The following is an 18,272-nucleotide window of genomic DNA, read 5'->3' on the forward strand; positions in this document are numbered from 1 at the left end:
GGGATTTTAGTTTTGAGTTGTGAGAAATAATTAGTGTAACTACAATAGAAGTTAGTTAACTTGTCTAATTATGTGATTGTATCAAGTTTTGCAAATTTGTTATTCACACATCACTGTTTCAACAGTCGGGACCAAAATTTTAACAAAGAAACACAAACTAACTGGAAACCATAAAACAGCTCCACAACATGATTTTGTCTGCAAGCCTCTGCTTCGTCATTCTCCAAGCCCTCATCCAGATCACTCATTATAGTTCAGTATAGATTTTACAAGTCCACCCTTAAATCACTCTTTATCAAGCTCTTGGTGTAACTATAGTCTGTTTTACGACTTTCATTTTTGGTCTAAGTCTTCTCTTTCATATTCTAGTTTTTTTTTATTAATCATTTAATAATCAGGATCCCTGTGTGAGGCAATGTGGGTCAGATGTTATATATTACCAAACCAAACACAAAGTATCCAGAAAATATGAAAAAGTCAAATGTGGATTTTAGTGGAATTTTTTTCAACTTCTATAAAAAATATCTACTGATGTTGATGCCAGCGGTAAGAGGAGAACAGCCAGACTGCTTCGAGCTGATAATAATGCATAGTAACTCAAGTAACTGTTCATTACAGCCAACGTATGCAGAAGAGCATCTCTGAACAGCAGCAGAAGACCACAACAGGTGTTGCCTTGTCTGATAAATCTTGATGACTGTTGCCATATTTGGATGGTAGCATCAGAATTTGGTGTAAAGAACATGAAAGCATGGATCCATCCTGCCTTGTGTTAACAGTTCAAGCTGGTGATGTGGGTTTAATAGTGTAGCAGGATATTTTCTTGTCACACTTTAGCACCAAGTAACAACCATTTAAACACCACAGCCCATCTGAGTGAATCCAACATAAATTTACATTTGTGCATGCAACTCTTGTTTTTAGAAGTCAGGGAAGCTGGAGTACCCGGAGAGAACCCACGCAAACTCCACACCCGGAGAGAAACCATGCAAACTCCACACAGAAAGATGGTGGATTTGAACCCAGCACCTTGCTGTGAGTCAAGAGTGCTAACCACTGTCTCATCCTGCTGCTCCTACATATAATTAATAAACAATCATTTTATATTATTATGAATGCAATTTGCACTAGTATCTAGCACAATCTCAGTCTTACTATTCTATTTGTTTTTATTATAAATACAATTTTCGCTCCCTCTCACAGCATAAAGCCCCTGCTATGTACCTGTGGCACTCTTACTTTTACTAACTATGGTGGTTATTTCTAGTAGACTGTACTATTTTTTTATCCTCCTACTACTGTCCTCATTTTCCCTCAATAGAGTCTAGCAGCTAGCTAACTTGATAGCCAGCTACTACTGTACAATGATAGGAAAGAGAAAAGCTCTAAAGGACATTACTTAAAGCTTTCAAATGGCCAGTGAAATTCATGCCCAAGAACAAAATAAAACTTTTGACCACACCTGTAAATCTGCTTAATAGTGAAGAATACGTTAAGCCATTTTATTTTGAAAATCCACCCCCTCCCCGGAAGCGCCCTCTGTCGGTTCGTGTACTCTGACAGGTTTATCAAACAGGGGCAGAAAGCTCTTTCGGAACTCTGCAGCCGCAGCGGCTCTGATTATTTCACCATCGGGGTTCGGTCCAACATGGCAGCTTACGGATGGAAATACTGATGACAGTCCGAAAGATCGCCTCGATTTGTACGATGGTAAGAAGCCGAATCCGGTGGTTTTATCCGCGGGGCGTGAATGCGCTGTGCCTCTGTCCGGTCCCCCCTCCCAGGGACGCTAGGCTAGTAGCTGCTCCGCTAGCCTGTTCGCTAACCTCACAGACAGGACAACATAATTAAAAGAAGAAAAAAACATCAGTCAGTCAGGGTTTCTCGGGAAAGTTGTAGAGCCTGCGAGGAGCATCAGTTCACCAGTGTTTATCCTGCACCTCTGTGTGGAAAGAGGAGAGGAGCTTCACGGGGAAACAAAGCGTGTTTTAACAGCCAGCCTCGGTTTGTTTACGCGGAGAAGGGCGAAAACTAGCTAGCCTAGCATGCTAGCTCTCACGGCAGCAGTCTCTGGACTCGTCTGGATAAAATTTACGGGCTTTCAAAATGACAAAGTTGTTGTTGCACCATTGCGTATGTAAGTCAAAGGTGTGATAGGCAGACAATGGGCGGATGTAAACAGCTCAGCCAGCTGACTGCTGCCTGTTCATGTGTAACTGGTGGAAAATTTCCTGCAGTTCCTGTCATGGGATACACCCTGGATGCCCCCCAACCCCCACCGTGGACCTGCTAATAGTTTGGCTTTACTTCTATAAAAAAATAAAATAAAATAAAGAAGCCTTCAGCAGGGCAGAAGAGTCCGGACAGTTTAAAGGAAACCAAAGTTGTTGGGTGTGACTGTGCATTTTATTTTTGTGGGTTTTTTTTATACCTCCCTCTTTATCAGATCTGGAGCCATGTTTACGTTTGCACATGTAATGCCTTGTAAGGAGTTAAATAAGATTTCCCCAGACACACTCCACTCGTTAAAGAGAAGCTGAAGGTGAAAACGTGAGACATTAACACTGCCTGGTTTCCTGTTAATGTGACCAGCTCTGTGTTTGCTTCAAGCTTAACCTCTGACTGTAACTTGTCCTGTTTGCATGTGCTGCAACTTTCAGAGGAGGACAGATGGTGATGCAGATGCTTTGGAGAAGCCTGCTGCAGTCCTTGTCATTCATTTGTTGTTCCCGTGTGTAAGCTCTTATCCAGTGTTTTGTAACAGCCCAGCATCTACAAAATAAATAGTTTGATTCGTCTCTGCTACCTTTGCGGGCTACGAGGTGCTGGCCGGATGGTGCTTGTTTTCACAGAAAGTTGATTTGGTCGTATGGAAAGTGCGAAAGCCACAAACAAAAGGTGCACAAGCCACAGCGGGGCACGGCCGAATTCAAGCGTTCGCCTGCCTTTGACGTGTGAGGCAGTGGACCTTTGCAGGGTTTAGAGCGTTGGTGTTTCCACAACAGAGCAGTGAAGTGCATCTTTGAAACAAACTGCCTTTGCTTCCATTGAAGGTGGATTTGTATTTTTAAAAGTAGAAGCTTAAATTACTAGTTGTTTACACATTCACCTGACAAGCAAAAGATCCTCTGGTTTGATCCAAAGAGGGACCATAAATCCCCCTCTGTGGTTGTGCGTCCATTGAGGGGGGAAAAAAATCAGCCAAATTAACACGCAAGGCTACAGAGGCCTAATTGTGAATAAGGGAGCAGCTGAGAGTAGCACTATGTGGCCAGAGTATCGGGAAATTTCAAAAGAAAAATAATTATTTAATCTAACCTTAACTGAACTGATAATATGGTGTGAGATTTAAAAAAAAAAAAAAAATCCTGTCCAATCCATGGCAGTTGCGTAGACTAGTAACACGCATGAACATGCACGCAGCTAAGCTCAACGCGACGAAGCCTAAAACCTCAGTGTAAATCATTATCTCAGGCCAACAAACAGGGTTAGTAATAACTGAACCAAACTGTAAAGTTTCAGTTTAGTTTATTGAGATTTCAATTAAAATAAAACCTCAAACATGAAATTATATAAAATAGTTATTTGTGAAATGGAATTCCTCAGAAGTTATCCTCAAAGTTTACAGAGTTGGGCTTAACCAGGCAGCGTCAGGGTTAACCCTGGGTTTGCGTACATCACTATGGTAACAGATAGTTCGAGATTAAAGATCAACAGGTATGCCATGACCGTCTGCTGACTTGTCAGTAGTTCTTATTTAACAGGGTAATGTTAAATAACGTTACTCGGATTGTTGCACTGTTTGGTAGTACGTGACCCTGGTCCACCTTAAACCACCTTAAAAGTGTATTCAGAACTTTGAGGATAGAGAGAAGAAACGAGTCTAGTTATCACGCTTCATAAGAAAAGATGGGAGCAGATAGCTAACGTCTCTTAAACACGTTATTACACACTCATTCCCAAAGTTTAATTCCGATCAGTCATGCTTACATGCCTGGTCACCACTCAAACACTAATTTTGAGCTGGAAAGATTAAAAAAAAAATCCTAATCATGTTACTTGAATAACATCTGATCTTTGCCTCGCCTGGTTTCCTCCCACTATGTGCTTGTCCAGCAGAAATAAAGGAAAAAAGCTTCATTTTCTTTTAAAACGCAGCAGACGCGTCTCGTGGACTCGAGTTATTTCGGAGCACGGGGGCAGGAAAAGGGCAGACAGACTAATGCTTTCCTAGCATCCTTCCGACCGATCGTCATGATTAACAAACCCGATCGGTGTCTGACAAAACAGCCACTTAAGAGTTTCCACTCGCGCTGTTTTCTAGCAGCCTTTCGTGCTGCCCCGACTTCACTTCAACTTTCATTTCCACCAGTTCAGGAAGTGCAGCTCGTTTCAGAATCGGCATAAACCAAATAAAAAGAAAGCATGAGTTAATTAAAATGTGTGATTTCAGAGCACGCTTAGACCGTCTCACTCTGCACGCAGATGGCTGCTGTCGTCTTTGTTTGCCTTTCTGAGATCAGTGAGCTTGTTTTTGTTTACAGCCCCGTGCTACTCGGAGGTCGTGTTTGTCTGTGACTTTACAAAGTGTTAGCAGCATCACCATCTTCATCATCGTCATCATCATACCCCTCGCCTCGCACTGTTTCTCCCTGCTGGTGTAATTTAATCCTCAGTTTCTAGCAGGACTGCAGGGTTATATGTCAGTGTTATTCAGAAGTGTTTTTATTGCACTGTCACGTAAACACAGCCCTGCTTTCACATCCACGCTGTGCTACGAATCTGTCAAAATGCACTTCACATAAATGCAGTGCTTCTCTCTTTTAAAAAACATTTATTCTACTGCAGCTCAAACACAAAACAAAATCAACAGGGCAGTGCTTTCACTTTATGTTGTGTTACTTTAAACTTCCACTCAGGGCAAGTCTTTGCAGGCTTGCCCTGAGTGGAAGTATAGAAGCAAAATGCTCTGCTAAGAAAACAGCTCAGCTCTCAACAGGGGGAAAAATGTTGAATATCTATAATATGATATGGACTGAGTAATGTGTGAGGAATGAAAGGATGCCACATCAGGATCAACCTACAGAAAACTGTGGTGTGGTAGAGGTTTGTAAGGACGTCAGGCTCTCAGGCCACCCTCATGAAGTCTGTTTCTGATTGTTTGGTGAGAGACATTCACACCAGTGTCCTGCTGGAGGTCATTTTGTAGCTCTGGAAGTGCTCATTCTGTTGCAACAAACCTTCCTCGCAATGGCCGTCCTGGAGGAATTAGACTACCTGTGTGACCTCTGTAGGGTCCAGTTATGGCCTGATGACGATGGGGGTTCAAATTTGATTAATTGTGCTGTTCTTGTCTGAAGACTTTGAAAGCAGAGTGGAACTAATGTTTCAGTCACGTTAGAGCTATAAAAACAGGACTACAGCCTCGTTGCAACAATAGAAATCGGTGGTTGCTCAGCAGTTGAAAACAGTTATAGCGACCAGAGGTGTGGAACACCCTCAGCTTGCGGGTCACCACTTTCAGTCACAGAGCAGTTGCACAGCAGGTCTCCTGGTTTTAGGCAACTTGTCTCCAAACAGTCACAGTCAGATTCAGGCAGTCACTCTCAGACCGACTGAGTCTGCGAATAATTGCTGTCTAATTGACAAACACAGCAGTCAGCCTGATTCAGCTGTGCCAGTGAGCGCAGCTCATGTGCACCATGTTTCTTTGCAGTAGTGGGTTTGACTCGACCAGTTTGCAGCTGGTTTTGTTCTGGTTATGCTGCCATGAGCTTGTGTAATTTTTGTGGTTAAGTTGTCGTTGCAGAAGCTACGTCACAATTCGTGGAGGGATTTTTAAAAATGTTTTAAATTTCTGCCTTAAATCTGTGACGTTCTGATTGGACTCGTTTGCACTAGTTTAACTGACAGTAAGCTTTGAGCAGCTGTGACACAATCAATCCAAGGGTCAACTCGCCCCTGTTCAGTCACAAACTGATGGCAATAAAATAAGACTGCTATCTTGATGAATAAAAGTTGCTTTGACGACCTGGGCGGCCCAGTCTGTGTAACAAATACTTCAGAGGAAACGAGACTGCTAACTTTTTGCACACATTGGGAATAATTGTGGTGATGTGTCTGTGTCTTTGAGCCTAAAGTCCAGAGTTCTCAGTGTCAAGAAGGCATCTTCTCTTTTTACCTGGCTAGATCGCCATGGTAACTAATGCTGAACACATAAACTGGACCGCAGCAGGTTATGTTCAAGTCATGCAACACTATCCCTCTAGATTGATGGAATGTGTTGCACTCACTTTAGTCAGCTTTCACATTTTGGGTATCAATAAAATTGCTTTTCAGCATGTTTTTAAACGGTTACATATATGTAGAAGTGATTAATGGGGCTCGTCAGTGTGCAGAGGAAAATAAAATGCAGAAACCGAGGATGTGAAGTGAGAAACACAGCTGCAGCAAGCAGATGGCTGAAAGTCCAGCAGAGCAGAGAGAAAACAAAGCAGGAAAAACTGGAAACTTTGAGGAGGAAATTAGGACAAAGGAAGGTTTTAATGGATCATTTTTCATTAAAACAAAAACACTGACTGCAAGTTGTTACACATCCAAAATAATATGAAAATGTTCAGGAAAAAATAAATAAAATAAAACAGTCATTCTTTTCCTTGTTTTAATTCTTTTCTTGCAGGGCGCCAATGCCTCTGCCTTGGAAAAGGAGATTGGACCGGAACAGTTTCCCGTAAATGAACACTACTTTGGCTTGGTTAATGTAAGTATCTAGTGGTGGCCGTGCACCTGTTTACCTGCTGCAGACTGCAGAGCACAGCCAGCAGCTACTAATCATGTTCCGTCTGTTTGAAGATTCACACCGGATGTTTAGTTGTCAGGCCACTTCTTTAGTACTGCCGTGCCTTATTTGGTGTAAACGAGCAGAAAACCTGCCCTCCTCTAAATCCCCTGGCCTTCTCTCTGTTCCTTTTTTCTTTCTAGTTTGGAAACACCTGCTACTGTAACTCAGTGCTGCAGGCTCTGTATTTCTGTCGACCGTTCAGGGAGAAGGTGCTGGCGTACAAGGTAAGTAATGAGAGACGAACTGTTGAGATAAAACCTGGTGCCCTGACAGAATGCAAACACAGCTAAATGCCATATTGATATGAAAGACTGGGTTGTATTAGAGAGTTGCACGTTTAAGTTTTCATAAAAAGCAGATGTTTAAATTGAGCCAAATCTGGTGCTTGGTTTGTGGTGCAATGGTTCTCATAGGTTTTCATCTTGTATACCATTATAGCCATTTGATAGCCTCAAGTGCCTGTTTTTTAGCACAACTTCCTGTTTGAATGTGCTAATTTGAGCTTATTTTAACTCATTTTTATTTGGATCTGGATTACTTAGAAGCCTTCCTTTACAAATATTGACTTAGTTGCTGTAGGACGGCTATCAAACTGCAAAATTACACCGGGGCTCCACAGCCTTGATTTTATGTAGGACCATAACATGAATTCAAACAGTTGAGTCGAGTCCTCTATTGCAAAAAGATGTGACGCAAGCAATGAGTGCCCTCATGAGTGCAGACTGAGTTTTTATGTTTTCACTGAACATTTGCAGGTTTTATAAGAAGAAGCCTGCCTTCTTACGTTAAGATTTAGATTAACTGACGATTCATTGTGGCTTCGAAGTATCTGTTGACTTACCTGTAACCCTGTCATTGCTCATTATTTTCTTTGCTATAGTTCACGTAACATGACTTCCATAGATTAGATCAAGTATCAAGGTTCAGGCTAGTGTAGCACGATAAGATAATGTTAAACTATCTCTGAGTTGCTGAGGCTTTTACAGCGTAACGTTGACTATCTCCGTCTTCTTCTTCTTCTCTTCAGGTGCAGCCTCGCCGTAAAGAGTCCCTGCTCACCTGCTTGGCTGACCTGTTCAACAGCATCGCCACACAGAAGAAGAAAGTCGGCGTTATCCCGCCCAAGAAATTCATCTCACGGCTGAGAAAGGAAAATGGTAAGTGACTCAGCATGATGCTGAACTTTGTTTTTCCTTTTTTTCAGAAGTGAATATTCATTGAGGTCAAACACTTCGACTCTGCAGCTCTGCCAGATTGTGCAGCTGCTGCTTGTGTACGAAATAAGAAAAAAAAGTAGAAGTAAAATCGGAGACTTTCCTCCGTCAGTCGCTTGTTTTAACCCCACTTCCTCTCACTATTGACGAGCACAGCTGAGGCTGGCGGGGGAGAAAGGGGATGAGGCAGATGGAGTGGGGAAAGGAAAAGAATGAGAGGAAGGGGAGGGTTATCGCAGCTGAAGAAATATAATTGTCAGCCAGATCCTGAAGGGGAAAGCAGATGTAGGAGAAGACGACAGGCTCCTAATTGGCTATATTTCTCATTGCCAGCAAGCTGATTGCTCTTTATTCTTTGTTCTCTTTTCTTCTCACGTCCGTTATTTCCTATATTCCTCTTTCCACTTCTCTATTCTCACGCCTCTATATATCTTTATGTTTTCTATTTATGTTTCGTTCTGCTTGCTATTTTTATTTTGTTCCTCTCAGAGCTGTTTGACAACTACATGCAGCAGGACGCCCACGAATTCCTCAACTACCTTCTCAACACCATCGCTGACCTTCTCCAGGAGGAGAAGAGCCAGGAGCGGCAGCAGAACGGAAAGCTGGTGCAGAATGGAGGTGGAGGAGTGGGCGGAGGAGGAGGGGGAGTAGGAGGAGGCGGTAGCGAATCAGGAGGAGGAGGTGGAGAAGGGGAAGGAGGGAAGGAGACGCAGCAGACCTGGGTGCACGAGATCTTCCAAGGAACGCTGACCAACGAGACGCGCTGCCTCAACTGTGAAGCTGTGAGTGGCTCGAGTACTCGGAGTTTGAACTGCAGACAAGTATAAGAAGATGGGCGTGGCTTTAAACCTGCATTCTTTTTAATGGTCACCAGGGGGCGACTCCTCGTGTTCCAGAAAGGCTGTCAGTTCAATTAAAGTCTATGGAGGAACGGCCCTCTCATCCATTGCTATAGTATAGTTGCGTTTTCCAGGAAGTCCAGACTGTTCTCTGATTGTTCCCTTGTCAAACACAGAGTGTGTATTCTGGAGTGTTTGTGAAGGCCCATGTCTTGTGTATCTGTGACTGCCTCTAGCTGGCAGTAGCACCAAAATCAGTCTCAGCAAATCTTCTTCTTAATTTACCAAGTTCAAAGTCAGGCTTTCTTTGAGTTATCTGGTTCTCTAAAACCTGAAACCCCAGTCAGAGATGATGATGGTGTGAAGAAGTATGACGATGGGGGTTATCAAATTTCTGTGTTAAAGCAGGGCTTCCTGTGGGCTCATGTAGAAAGGAACCCTTCCCAGGTTATATCACTCTTCTTCTGCACAAAACAATCCCTCTGAGTGTCATGTCCTCCAGTCAGAGACATGATCAGATGACTATAAAATGATGTCTAATCTCCAAAGAACACAAAACAGAAGAATGCAACAGCATTGCAAATGAGATTAGCACACAGAGGGGCAAAATAAACTTTTGAAGTTAAATATTTTATCACCGAGCACACTCTGTGCTGCTGTTTATTTCTGACGACTGCAAACTGGCAGTGCACAAGTTGTGGTTCAATCAGTGATTTCAGTAAGGTACAGACTGACAACTTGCCCATATTAAAGAAGAGCCTCTCGTAACACAGAAAACTCTGACTTTAGCCTCGACCCAGCTTTCAGTAAGCCATTAATCTGACTTCATAGTACAGCCCTCTAGACTTGACTACAGGTAAAGTCTGTTTGTTAAACACTTGAGTATTTATTTTGATCTTCATATTCCACATTGCTCGTTTAACTGATCAGGTCATTAATGCCGTTGTCATAACGACACACCATGTGACCTTGTGCGTTCGCCTTTTGCTTCTATCAGGTGAGCAGCAAAGACGAGGACTTCCTGGATCTGTCTGTGGATGTGGAGCAGAACACGTCGATCACGCACTGTCTCAGGTACGCCGAATTTATTAGAGGTCAAAAAATAAATAAATAAAAGAACGATTAAATGATGCTGGCTGATCTTAGTGACGGCGTTTGTTTCTGCTCATCAGGGGCTTCAGTAACACAGAGACGTTATGCAGTGAATACAAGTATTATTGCGAGCAGTGTCGCAGCAAACAGGAAGCCCAGAAAAGGTGAGTGACATCATCATCATGCGACTTTTCTGATTTTCTTTCATCACCTTTTGTTTTTGCTGCCCTTAAACTAGTTCTGTTACCTGACCTTCAGATAGCACACAGAGCTCTTACCAGGGAGCTCTTTCACAAAGGCTTTTCCCCCCTGATTGTTAAATGCATACATTTCATGCTGTAGGATCTGCTGGTCTCAGCAGGTTTTCAGATGGTGAAGAGAAGCTACTGTAAACAATATAATCCAGTATGAAAAGGTCTCTGACGGCCCCTAAATTAAAAACAAGTGCCAAAAATGTATTTCTTTAATTTATTGTGAAGTAAATGAACATTGATGGCATTTCTGATGATGCAGGATGAAAATACTGAACATTTTGTCAGCTATTGCTGCTCACAGGCAGCAGCATTTCTGAATGTAAGTAACTGAAGGGCATTTTACATCCTTTATCAATGAGCTGCTGCCATAGACGACATGCTGCCGACGTCGGAGTCTGAAACTGTTGCCATCAGGTGCCAGCAGCAGCAGCAGCATTACAGTAAATATTAGTGGCACAGCATTATTTCCAGTGACAAAAGCATAATTTTTAACCTCCTGCTTTTCCACCGTATAACCGTGTCAGCTATTTCCAGCCACCGTTTGCGCTTCATGTCATGTGGAGCACGGCTAGCGAGCGTGTCAGCGATGCACTCAGAGAGAGTGTGTGTGTGGGCTTGTGTCGTGGTTGTGCAAAAAATCCTACTTGCATTTTTTTTTTTTTTTTTTGTAGATTATGAGTGTGACAGGCACTCTGGTCACTGCGAGCAGTCACTATGCAGTTCAGTGTGTCCTGAGTGCGTGTGTTAAGCATATCCAAGATTTCGCTGTAATTTTTTTTTCTTCTGTTTTTGTACACAATCTGGGGCGACTAAAGTACATAAAGCATTTTGTTGACTTGGAAAACTCTCGCTGAGGTGGTCGAGTCTGACAGAAAATCATAATTGCAGCTTTTGAAACGCCACGCATTTGTTGAACTTTTAAGAAAAGCTACGTTTGTCACTCATTACTAGACTTTCCATCTTGGCTAAGCTCTGAAATAAACCCAGCACTGATGATAAAGCGGTCTCACAAGCTCACGTATCAAACATGGTGCAGTTATAGGGTTAAAGAAGAGATAAAAGCACATCTCTAGAAACCACAAAACCAACTTGATGTTGGGAGCCATAACTGAATTAAAATTTACATTTTAATTAGTTATATATTCTTAGTGGTGGTAGAAGCACCTTTAGGCATAATCAGAAGCTGTTGGGGGCATGCTTGAGGTTTTGTTACACGTAAAATTGAAACATATCAGACAGTCATAAGTCTTTAAATAAACTTTAATTTGTTTATTAAAAATCTAAGATGAGTCACTTTCTTGTTTTTATTCCATCAGAGTTATATCAGTCTATCATCGCTGAAGCATGAGCTCGTGCGTTTTATCAGCTGACTCGGTTCAGAGCAGCTGCCGTGTCACTGCACGATGACCAAACACTGGTTTTCCATGAATACTGATGTTTGAGTTTTGATAAACCTGGCGCTGACAGTGCAGGTCTGTAGTGCTTTGCAGAAACAGATTAAAAGACTGCGTGAGTGCATGTGGAACGCACTGTAGGAGCGGTTATCACAGCCTGTAACTGTCACACAGCTGTAAGTGCAGTACAACCACTTGAAAGTTTCTCTGAGCGGACAAATTTGTTCCATTAGACGGTACCCCTGAAACCACATCTGATGTTGCTATAGCAACCATTGCCTTCCTGTTACATTCTGAGAAGTTCGTCATGGGCGTCAGTCTAATGCGAAGTCTATTATTAACTACTGAACAGCAGCTGGACGTCCCTCTGTCAGTGTTGCCCTTTGATATGAGTTTCTTTTTTTCTTCTTCTCTGCTCGCGATGGCGTCCGTCATACAGCGCCACGTGTTTGTTTTTTTTGTTTTTTTTGTTTTTAAATACGTACCAGCAAATGTTTTTGAGAGCCCGCTAAGTGCACCAAGCACCATCCATTAGCTTGAAAGGCCCATGCCGACACCAGCGTCTGCAGCATGCATTAATGCAGAGCAGCACAAACCAAAAAGGTTCTCCCAAATTAGGGGGAGGAACACAAAACGTGCTCCTCGTTCCTGACAGGAGGTCTGTGGACTGGTGTGGAAAGCTTTCAGCCTCTCGGTTTTTGTCGGGGAAAGATCGATCGTACTGCGCGTCTTTTTGTGTTTCTGCTTTTTGTAATTTCGAAATGAAAAGGTTCTTTTTTTTTTTTTTTTTTTTCCCATCCACAATTCAGTCTTCAAAGATGAAGATTTTTCTGCTCTGAAATATATATATATATATATATATATATATATATATATATATATATATATATATATATATTTATTTTTTTTATTTTTATTTTTATTTTTTTTTATTTATTTATTTTTTTAATCAATATTTCTCTCGTCTCTCTCACTCAGGATGAGGGTAAAGAAGCTACCCATGATCCTCGCCCTCCACCTAAAGCGCTTTAAATACATGGACCAGCTGCACCGCTACACCAAACTGTCCTATCGTGTCGTCTTCCCCCTGGAGCTCCGCCTCTTCAACACGTCCGGGGACGCAACCAACCCAGATCGTTTGTACGACCTGGTGGCTGTCGTCGTGCACTGTGGCAGGTAGAGTTTATTGTTTTATTTCACTTTAATTTTTTGTCTTGAACTTGATATGAATGTTTGCAGCTGCATAAGTGGAAGACGTGCAGTAGAGCACAAACTAGTCTAGTTTGTGTTGTATGGTTAAAAATGAGCAGATCAAACTTGTAAACAGTCTTGTTGAAATGAGTCATTTAGTCTTCATAACAGTCCGAGAAGCAGACATTGTTCACATTATATGTGAGTAATTTGCTGAATGATTATAAAACCATTTAATAGTTATCAGAGTTTTAAGTGTTTCTATATTGCATATAAATAGTGCCCCTCCCCCAACCTAACCCCATGAGGTCAAGCATGTGATTGGTCGTTGTATTACCCCTTAAAAAACAGTTTACCTTGCCTAGCTTGGTCTTATTATTTAAACGATTAAACAACCAAAACCAAGTCAAGTTGAGCTGAGCTGAGCTGAGTAGGCATTAGTGAAAAAGGCTAAAATTGTTTGTGGCACTCCAAAAAATAGTTCCTGTCCACCCACAAACCGAGGGCCACATCACAGGCCTGACACCTTCAGGGTTTAGCAATTGCATTGCAATCAGTCTTTGGAGGCTTTTTGGCAGCAACTGTGACAAAAACCCGAAACATCTACACTACACACTAAAAACATGCGAAATGTCACAAATCTTTAAACTCGCTGGTGATATTGCTTTGTCTTTCACACCCTTCCCGTCTTCCTCAGTAATCAAATGCGTGTTGCCATATAAATTTTCAGATTGGTTGACATGGTGTATTTTTCCACTAATAGGAAAACAAGTTTTATCAGGACATCATAGAGCTGGGCGATATAAGATTTTTTCATATCACGATATGTTTTTTTTTCATTTCAGCCGATAACGATATATATCACGATATAAGCCAAATAACTATATTTGTAAGATTTAAATGTGCCGTTGCTCACAAGTAAAATGTGAAATAATCTGCAGCTTGTTTTGATTTAAATATTTATTTCCCATAATAAGTTCAACAGTGTAGATGTACTTAAGGAACATGAGACTTTTTCAGATAAATAAAGGCAAATATTGCAAACTACACAAAAGGCAGCCGCTAAAGCGTTTAAGTTTCAAAATAGAACGTTTAAGTTTCAAAATAGAACAAACAAAACAGGTTGTGTCAATTCCACTTAGAAACAAAATATTAATTCTAAAAATAAATCTTAGTTTGTTTTACAGAAGAACAGACAAAATTGACTAACTTTTGTCAATATCAAATAAACTGAGAACTAAAAGGAAATTCTCAATCTCTCCTTGTTGTATAGCTTAGCTTTTCAAACAGTTTTAACAGTGACTTTAGTCTGACAAAAGCCGAATGACGAATTAGCGCTTTCAGGCTACGTCCACACGTACCCGGGTATTTTTGAAAACGCAGATTTTTCTATGCGTTTGCACCTTTCGTCCACATGTAAACGGCGTTTTCGGTCACTGAAAACGGAGATTTCTAAAAATGCCTGCCAGGGTGGATATTTTTGAAAACTCCGTTTTTGCATTTACGTGTGGACGAGAAAAACTGAGAAAACGCAGCGTCAAAGGTGTGCGCATTTTTTTTGACGTCACACTGTGCCCCACGTTATTGTTTAGGGGAAATGAATTTCTACTATACTGTTACTGTTAATTGTACTCTCTGCAGTGTTTAAATGCTTACATATACACACACAGTTACTGTCCCTCCACAAATACGACTCAGTTCTGCTTCTACGCCCCATCTTTGTTTACTATTTCCCACCGAGGCTTCTAGACTTCTGATTGGCCAACATTTCTACACGGTTAGGAATGTATCGCCACCTGTTGCTTTGGCATGTTCCTAGCAGCGTTTTCCTTCATTTCTGCGTTTACGTGTGGACGGGATTATTTTTTAAAATGAAAACGGAAAATCTCCGTTTTCAAAAATACCCGTGTACGTGTGGACGTAGCCTCAGTCAGAGATTGAGCATGCACCGGTTTATTGTATTTCCAGACTTGCTTTAGGCACAATTTACAGTGCGCGCTACTCTGTTTTTTGTCAGACTTGAAATAGCCGAAATACCTTCACACTACGGAACTTCTATGGCCCTTCCGTTCGACAATCTCTCCAGCATTGGAACCATCATCGGTTTTTTCTTCGGTAACCTTCGCTCACGCTCTCGGTTGATTTTTCTCTAGTCGGCAAACTCATTTCCTCCATTATCTGGGCAGGCCGGCTGCAAAAACAAATACACATGTGCGCCTTGGCACTTGTGCTGTACGTAACAAGTCACGTGACGTGACGCTGCGGCTGTGATTGGTTCGGCTCTGTGCTACTTAATTTGGATTGGTTGTTCTTTTTTTTTTTTTTTTTAAGAGGACAAGAGAGATGAGGCCTATCGCAATAGTTTAATTTTTCTATCGAGAAAAAGTTATTTCGCAATACATATCGTTATCGTTCTATCGCCCAGCTCTAGGACATCATGGTTTTGTTTGTTTGTTTGTTTTATTTGCTTGCAAGAACTTTCTGCTTGCGAGCACCTTCCTTTGAAAATTCAGGTAAAAACGTTCTGTTAATTTATTTATAAGTCTGGTTTTATTTGGCCTATCAACACGATTTAACTGGTATGTAGTTTGAAGTCTGGATTTCCAACACGAGTTGAAATGGAGACTCGAGGGGTTTGAACCGCAGACGAGCATAAGAAGGCACACGAGGCTGATTTTGCTGCTACGTCATCTTAAATTGGTCATGGTCAACAAAAACCAATATCAAAGTAAAAGTGGAACCAACCAAAGACAGGTGGTAAACACAGAGAGAAGGAAAGTGACCCTAAAGATAGCGGTGTACGACTAAGCTCAAAAATATTAACACAATCACAAAAAGACGTGTAAAAGACAACATAACCGATTAGAGGGCGTTAATCTGAGGCGTCTGTTCGGTTTTGGGGGTTTTTGGGTTTTATTTTGCTCCAACAAACTGCTGACATTTCAGTTTCCAGATCTTTCTTATGATGTGAACTCTACTTATGAACCAGATGGAAATAAGGCTTCATTTCAGTTTTGTAACCTTTCTTAAGCCGGCCTTTATCATCATCCCACCGTGTTTTTGTGAGGGTGTGTCCAGTGAATAATGTGATTGGGCTTTTGCATGTAAAATAACCAGAAAGGTTTTGTTTTTGTTTTTTTCCTCTGTCACTCATTAAATCCTCGCTGTTTTCTGTCTTTCAATGACCCAGACGTTATACTGATGGTATAAAAGAGAATGTTTAAACATTTTTTTCAATTGCAGTTGAAGAAACTGCTCTCAGCCCTGACCTCTGTAAACACTCATTTTCAGGTCATAGTGGATAAAATATGAAGGTTACTTTTTGATAATTTTGGTCATTTTAAATTTAAGAAAAATAGGATTATTAGTCATCACACGTGCAATTAATCCATCCATTCACTTCCATTTATCCTTCAAGGTCGCAGGGGGCGCTGAAGCCTGTCCCAGCTGTCATAGGGCGAGAGCTGGGGTACACCCTGGACAGGTCGCCAGTCTGTCATAGGGCTAACACATAGAGACAGACAACCATTCACACTCACATTCACACCTATGGGCAATTTAGATTGATCAATTAACCTATCCCCACAAACTGCATGTCTTTGGGAGTACCTGGGGAGAACCCACGCAAACATGGGGAGAACACGCAAAATCCACACAGAAAGACCTCAGCCTGAACTCAGGACCTTCTTGCTGTGCGGCAACAGTGCTAACCACCATGCCACCATGCAGTTCATTACGCCAAATTTTAAAAGACCGAGATGGCGACCACGGAAACGCTCATCTCAAGGCTTCAAAACACGACTTCAAACACTGATGCATCTCATTATGGTAGCTGTGATGTGGTCAATCACGTTAAATGCACTTGGTAGTATTACGGTAGTGTTACATGTCAGATGTTAAAATGTAAAACATTTATAATTTGTACTACCCACATCAGCTTTATTGACTGTATGTACCTGATCTAATGTGTTGAGGCTTGGGTTTTCTGTTAACAGCAAAATTTAATTAGCAATTCACCTCCAGGGGGCAGCATATCAGTAGATGTTTACACATAACACGCTGCTATTTAATTTGAGATATTCTTTCTCTCAAGAAGCTTTACTTTTTAAGCTGCCAATGTGCATAAAAATCAGCTAAGTAACTCACTGTGCCATCTTGTGGTTGAAATTGGCGTTGCCCCAAAGTCCAGTCTTCAGTCGATATCTTTGCAACACAGTACACAGATATTTTTGTGTTGAGTCACAGCTGCTGTTTACTCACATTTTTATGATAGTTTTAATTGACTTTGGAGTTTTTTTAACAGTTTTAAATTTTACAGAAAGTTCTTTTAAACCTTCAATTATGCACTAAATAAAAGGATATGGAAATATGTTTGGAAACATCTGGTTTTAAGTAATTTGTCTCTTGATTCTGTTTCAGAGGACATAGAGGGGATATTCCTAAAGTTATTAGTTTTTTTTTTAATTAGAAAAAAACTTTGCTCATTAACTCATTCATCAGATATTTATTGGATAAAGATATAAAGAGGAAATAAGTCCATGTGTCCCTGTAAACACTGCATTGCTGCGGTTTGCCTCTGGCCGCTCGTTGTTTGAATTAGTGTCCATTGGCTCGCTAAGTCCGGTCGGCCGATGAGTTGACCTCAGCTGATGTGTAAGCGAGCATGTGCGAGTCATTAGTCACTCGACTATGTTCCTCCTGCAGATGAGTTTGATGTAATCTAACACCGGAGCTTTCCTCAGGAGGACAGGCGTCATGGATAAACACAAAGACTGCCTCATGCTGTGTTGTGTGTGGATGTTCACATCCACACACAACACAGTTCATCACAGTCAGTTCATCACCAATGTTTTGGTCTCTTTTGACAACGTGAAACAACAAAAAACAGCAAAACATTTTCACAATAAATGATTTTTCTTCCAGTTTTTAAAAAATAATCCATCTCTGACTGACTTTGCGAAGAGGAAGAAGAAGAAGAATTTCTTTAAAATTTACATTATTTATAGGATCATAGGAGTTTATGTAGGATTAGGTAATAGATAATGTTCTTAGACTACACATTTTTCAAATTAGAGAGCTTATTCTCTTGACAATACTTAGTCAACAGGTAATACTATAGTTTTAAATAGATCTAATTTTATTATCAGTTCTTTCTTTATTATCAGTTTGGTCTGAAGGTCAATCTATTGACCTTGAAGGAGAGGTCAGAGGTCAAATGTTGCATTTTGTTTTTTAAATGTTGACAAAAAAACAGCACACTTACAAGTTATCAGGCTTTTTGTCAGTTTTCCACCAATAAATCATTACGTTGACCTTGAAGACTTTAGTGGATGTAAGCTGAATTGTAATGGATTGTTAACATAACCCTGCTCGACACCCCCACAAAGTTTTATCAGAATTCATTCAAAACCTTTCCAGCTGTTGTGTTTAACACAGAATGACCC

General features: G+C 41.1%; 1 protein-coding gene across 1 annotated transcript in view; it reads left to right on the forward strand.

Annotated features, from left to right (window-relative positions):
• The first annotated feature begins 1,563 nt into the window (after positions 1-1,563).
• usp12b (ubiquitin specific peptidase 12b) overlaps positions 1,564-18,272 on the forward strand; it is a 26,384-nt gene continuing 9,675 nt past the window's right edge. The window contains exons 1-8 of the mRNA XM_063469448.1: positions 1,564-1,710; positions 6,680-6,760; positions 6,982-7,065; positions 7,869-7,998; positions 8,545-8,840; positions 9,895-9,971; positions 10,070-10,153; positions 12,616-12,813. Coding sequence (XP_063325518.1) covers positions 1,663-1,710; positions 6,680-6,760; positions 6,982-7,065; positions 7,869-7,998; positions 8,545-8,840; positions 9,895-9,971; positions 10,070-10,153; positions 12,616-12,813 — 998 coding nt within the window. The 5' untranslated portion in view covers positions 1,564-1,662. The remainder of the gene's footprint in view (positions 1,711-6,679; positions 6,761-6,981; positions 7,066-7,868; positions 7,999-8,544; positions 8,841-9,894; positions 9,972-10,069; positions 10,154-12,615; positions 12,814-18,272) is intronic.

The sequence above is a fragment of the Pelmatolapia mariae genome, linkage group LG3_W, assembly GCF_036321145.2.
Source record: "Pelmatolapia mariae isolate MD_Pm_ZW linkage group LG3_W, Pm_UMD_F_2, whole genome shotgun sequence".
Classification (NCBI taxonomy): Eukaryota; Metazoa; Chordata; class Actinopteri; order Cichliformes; family Cichlidae; genus Pelmatolapia; species Pelmatolapia mariae.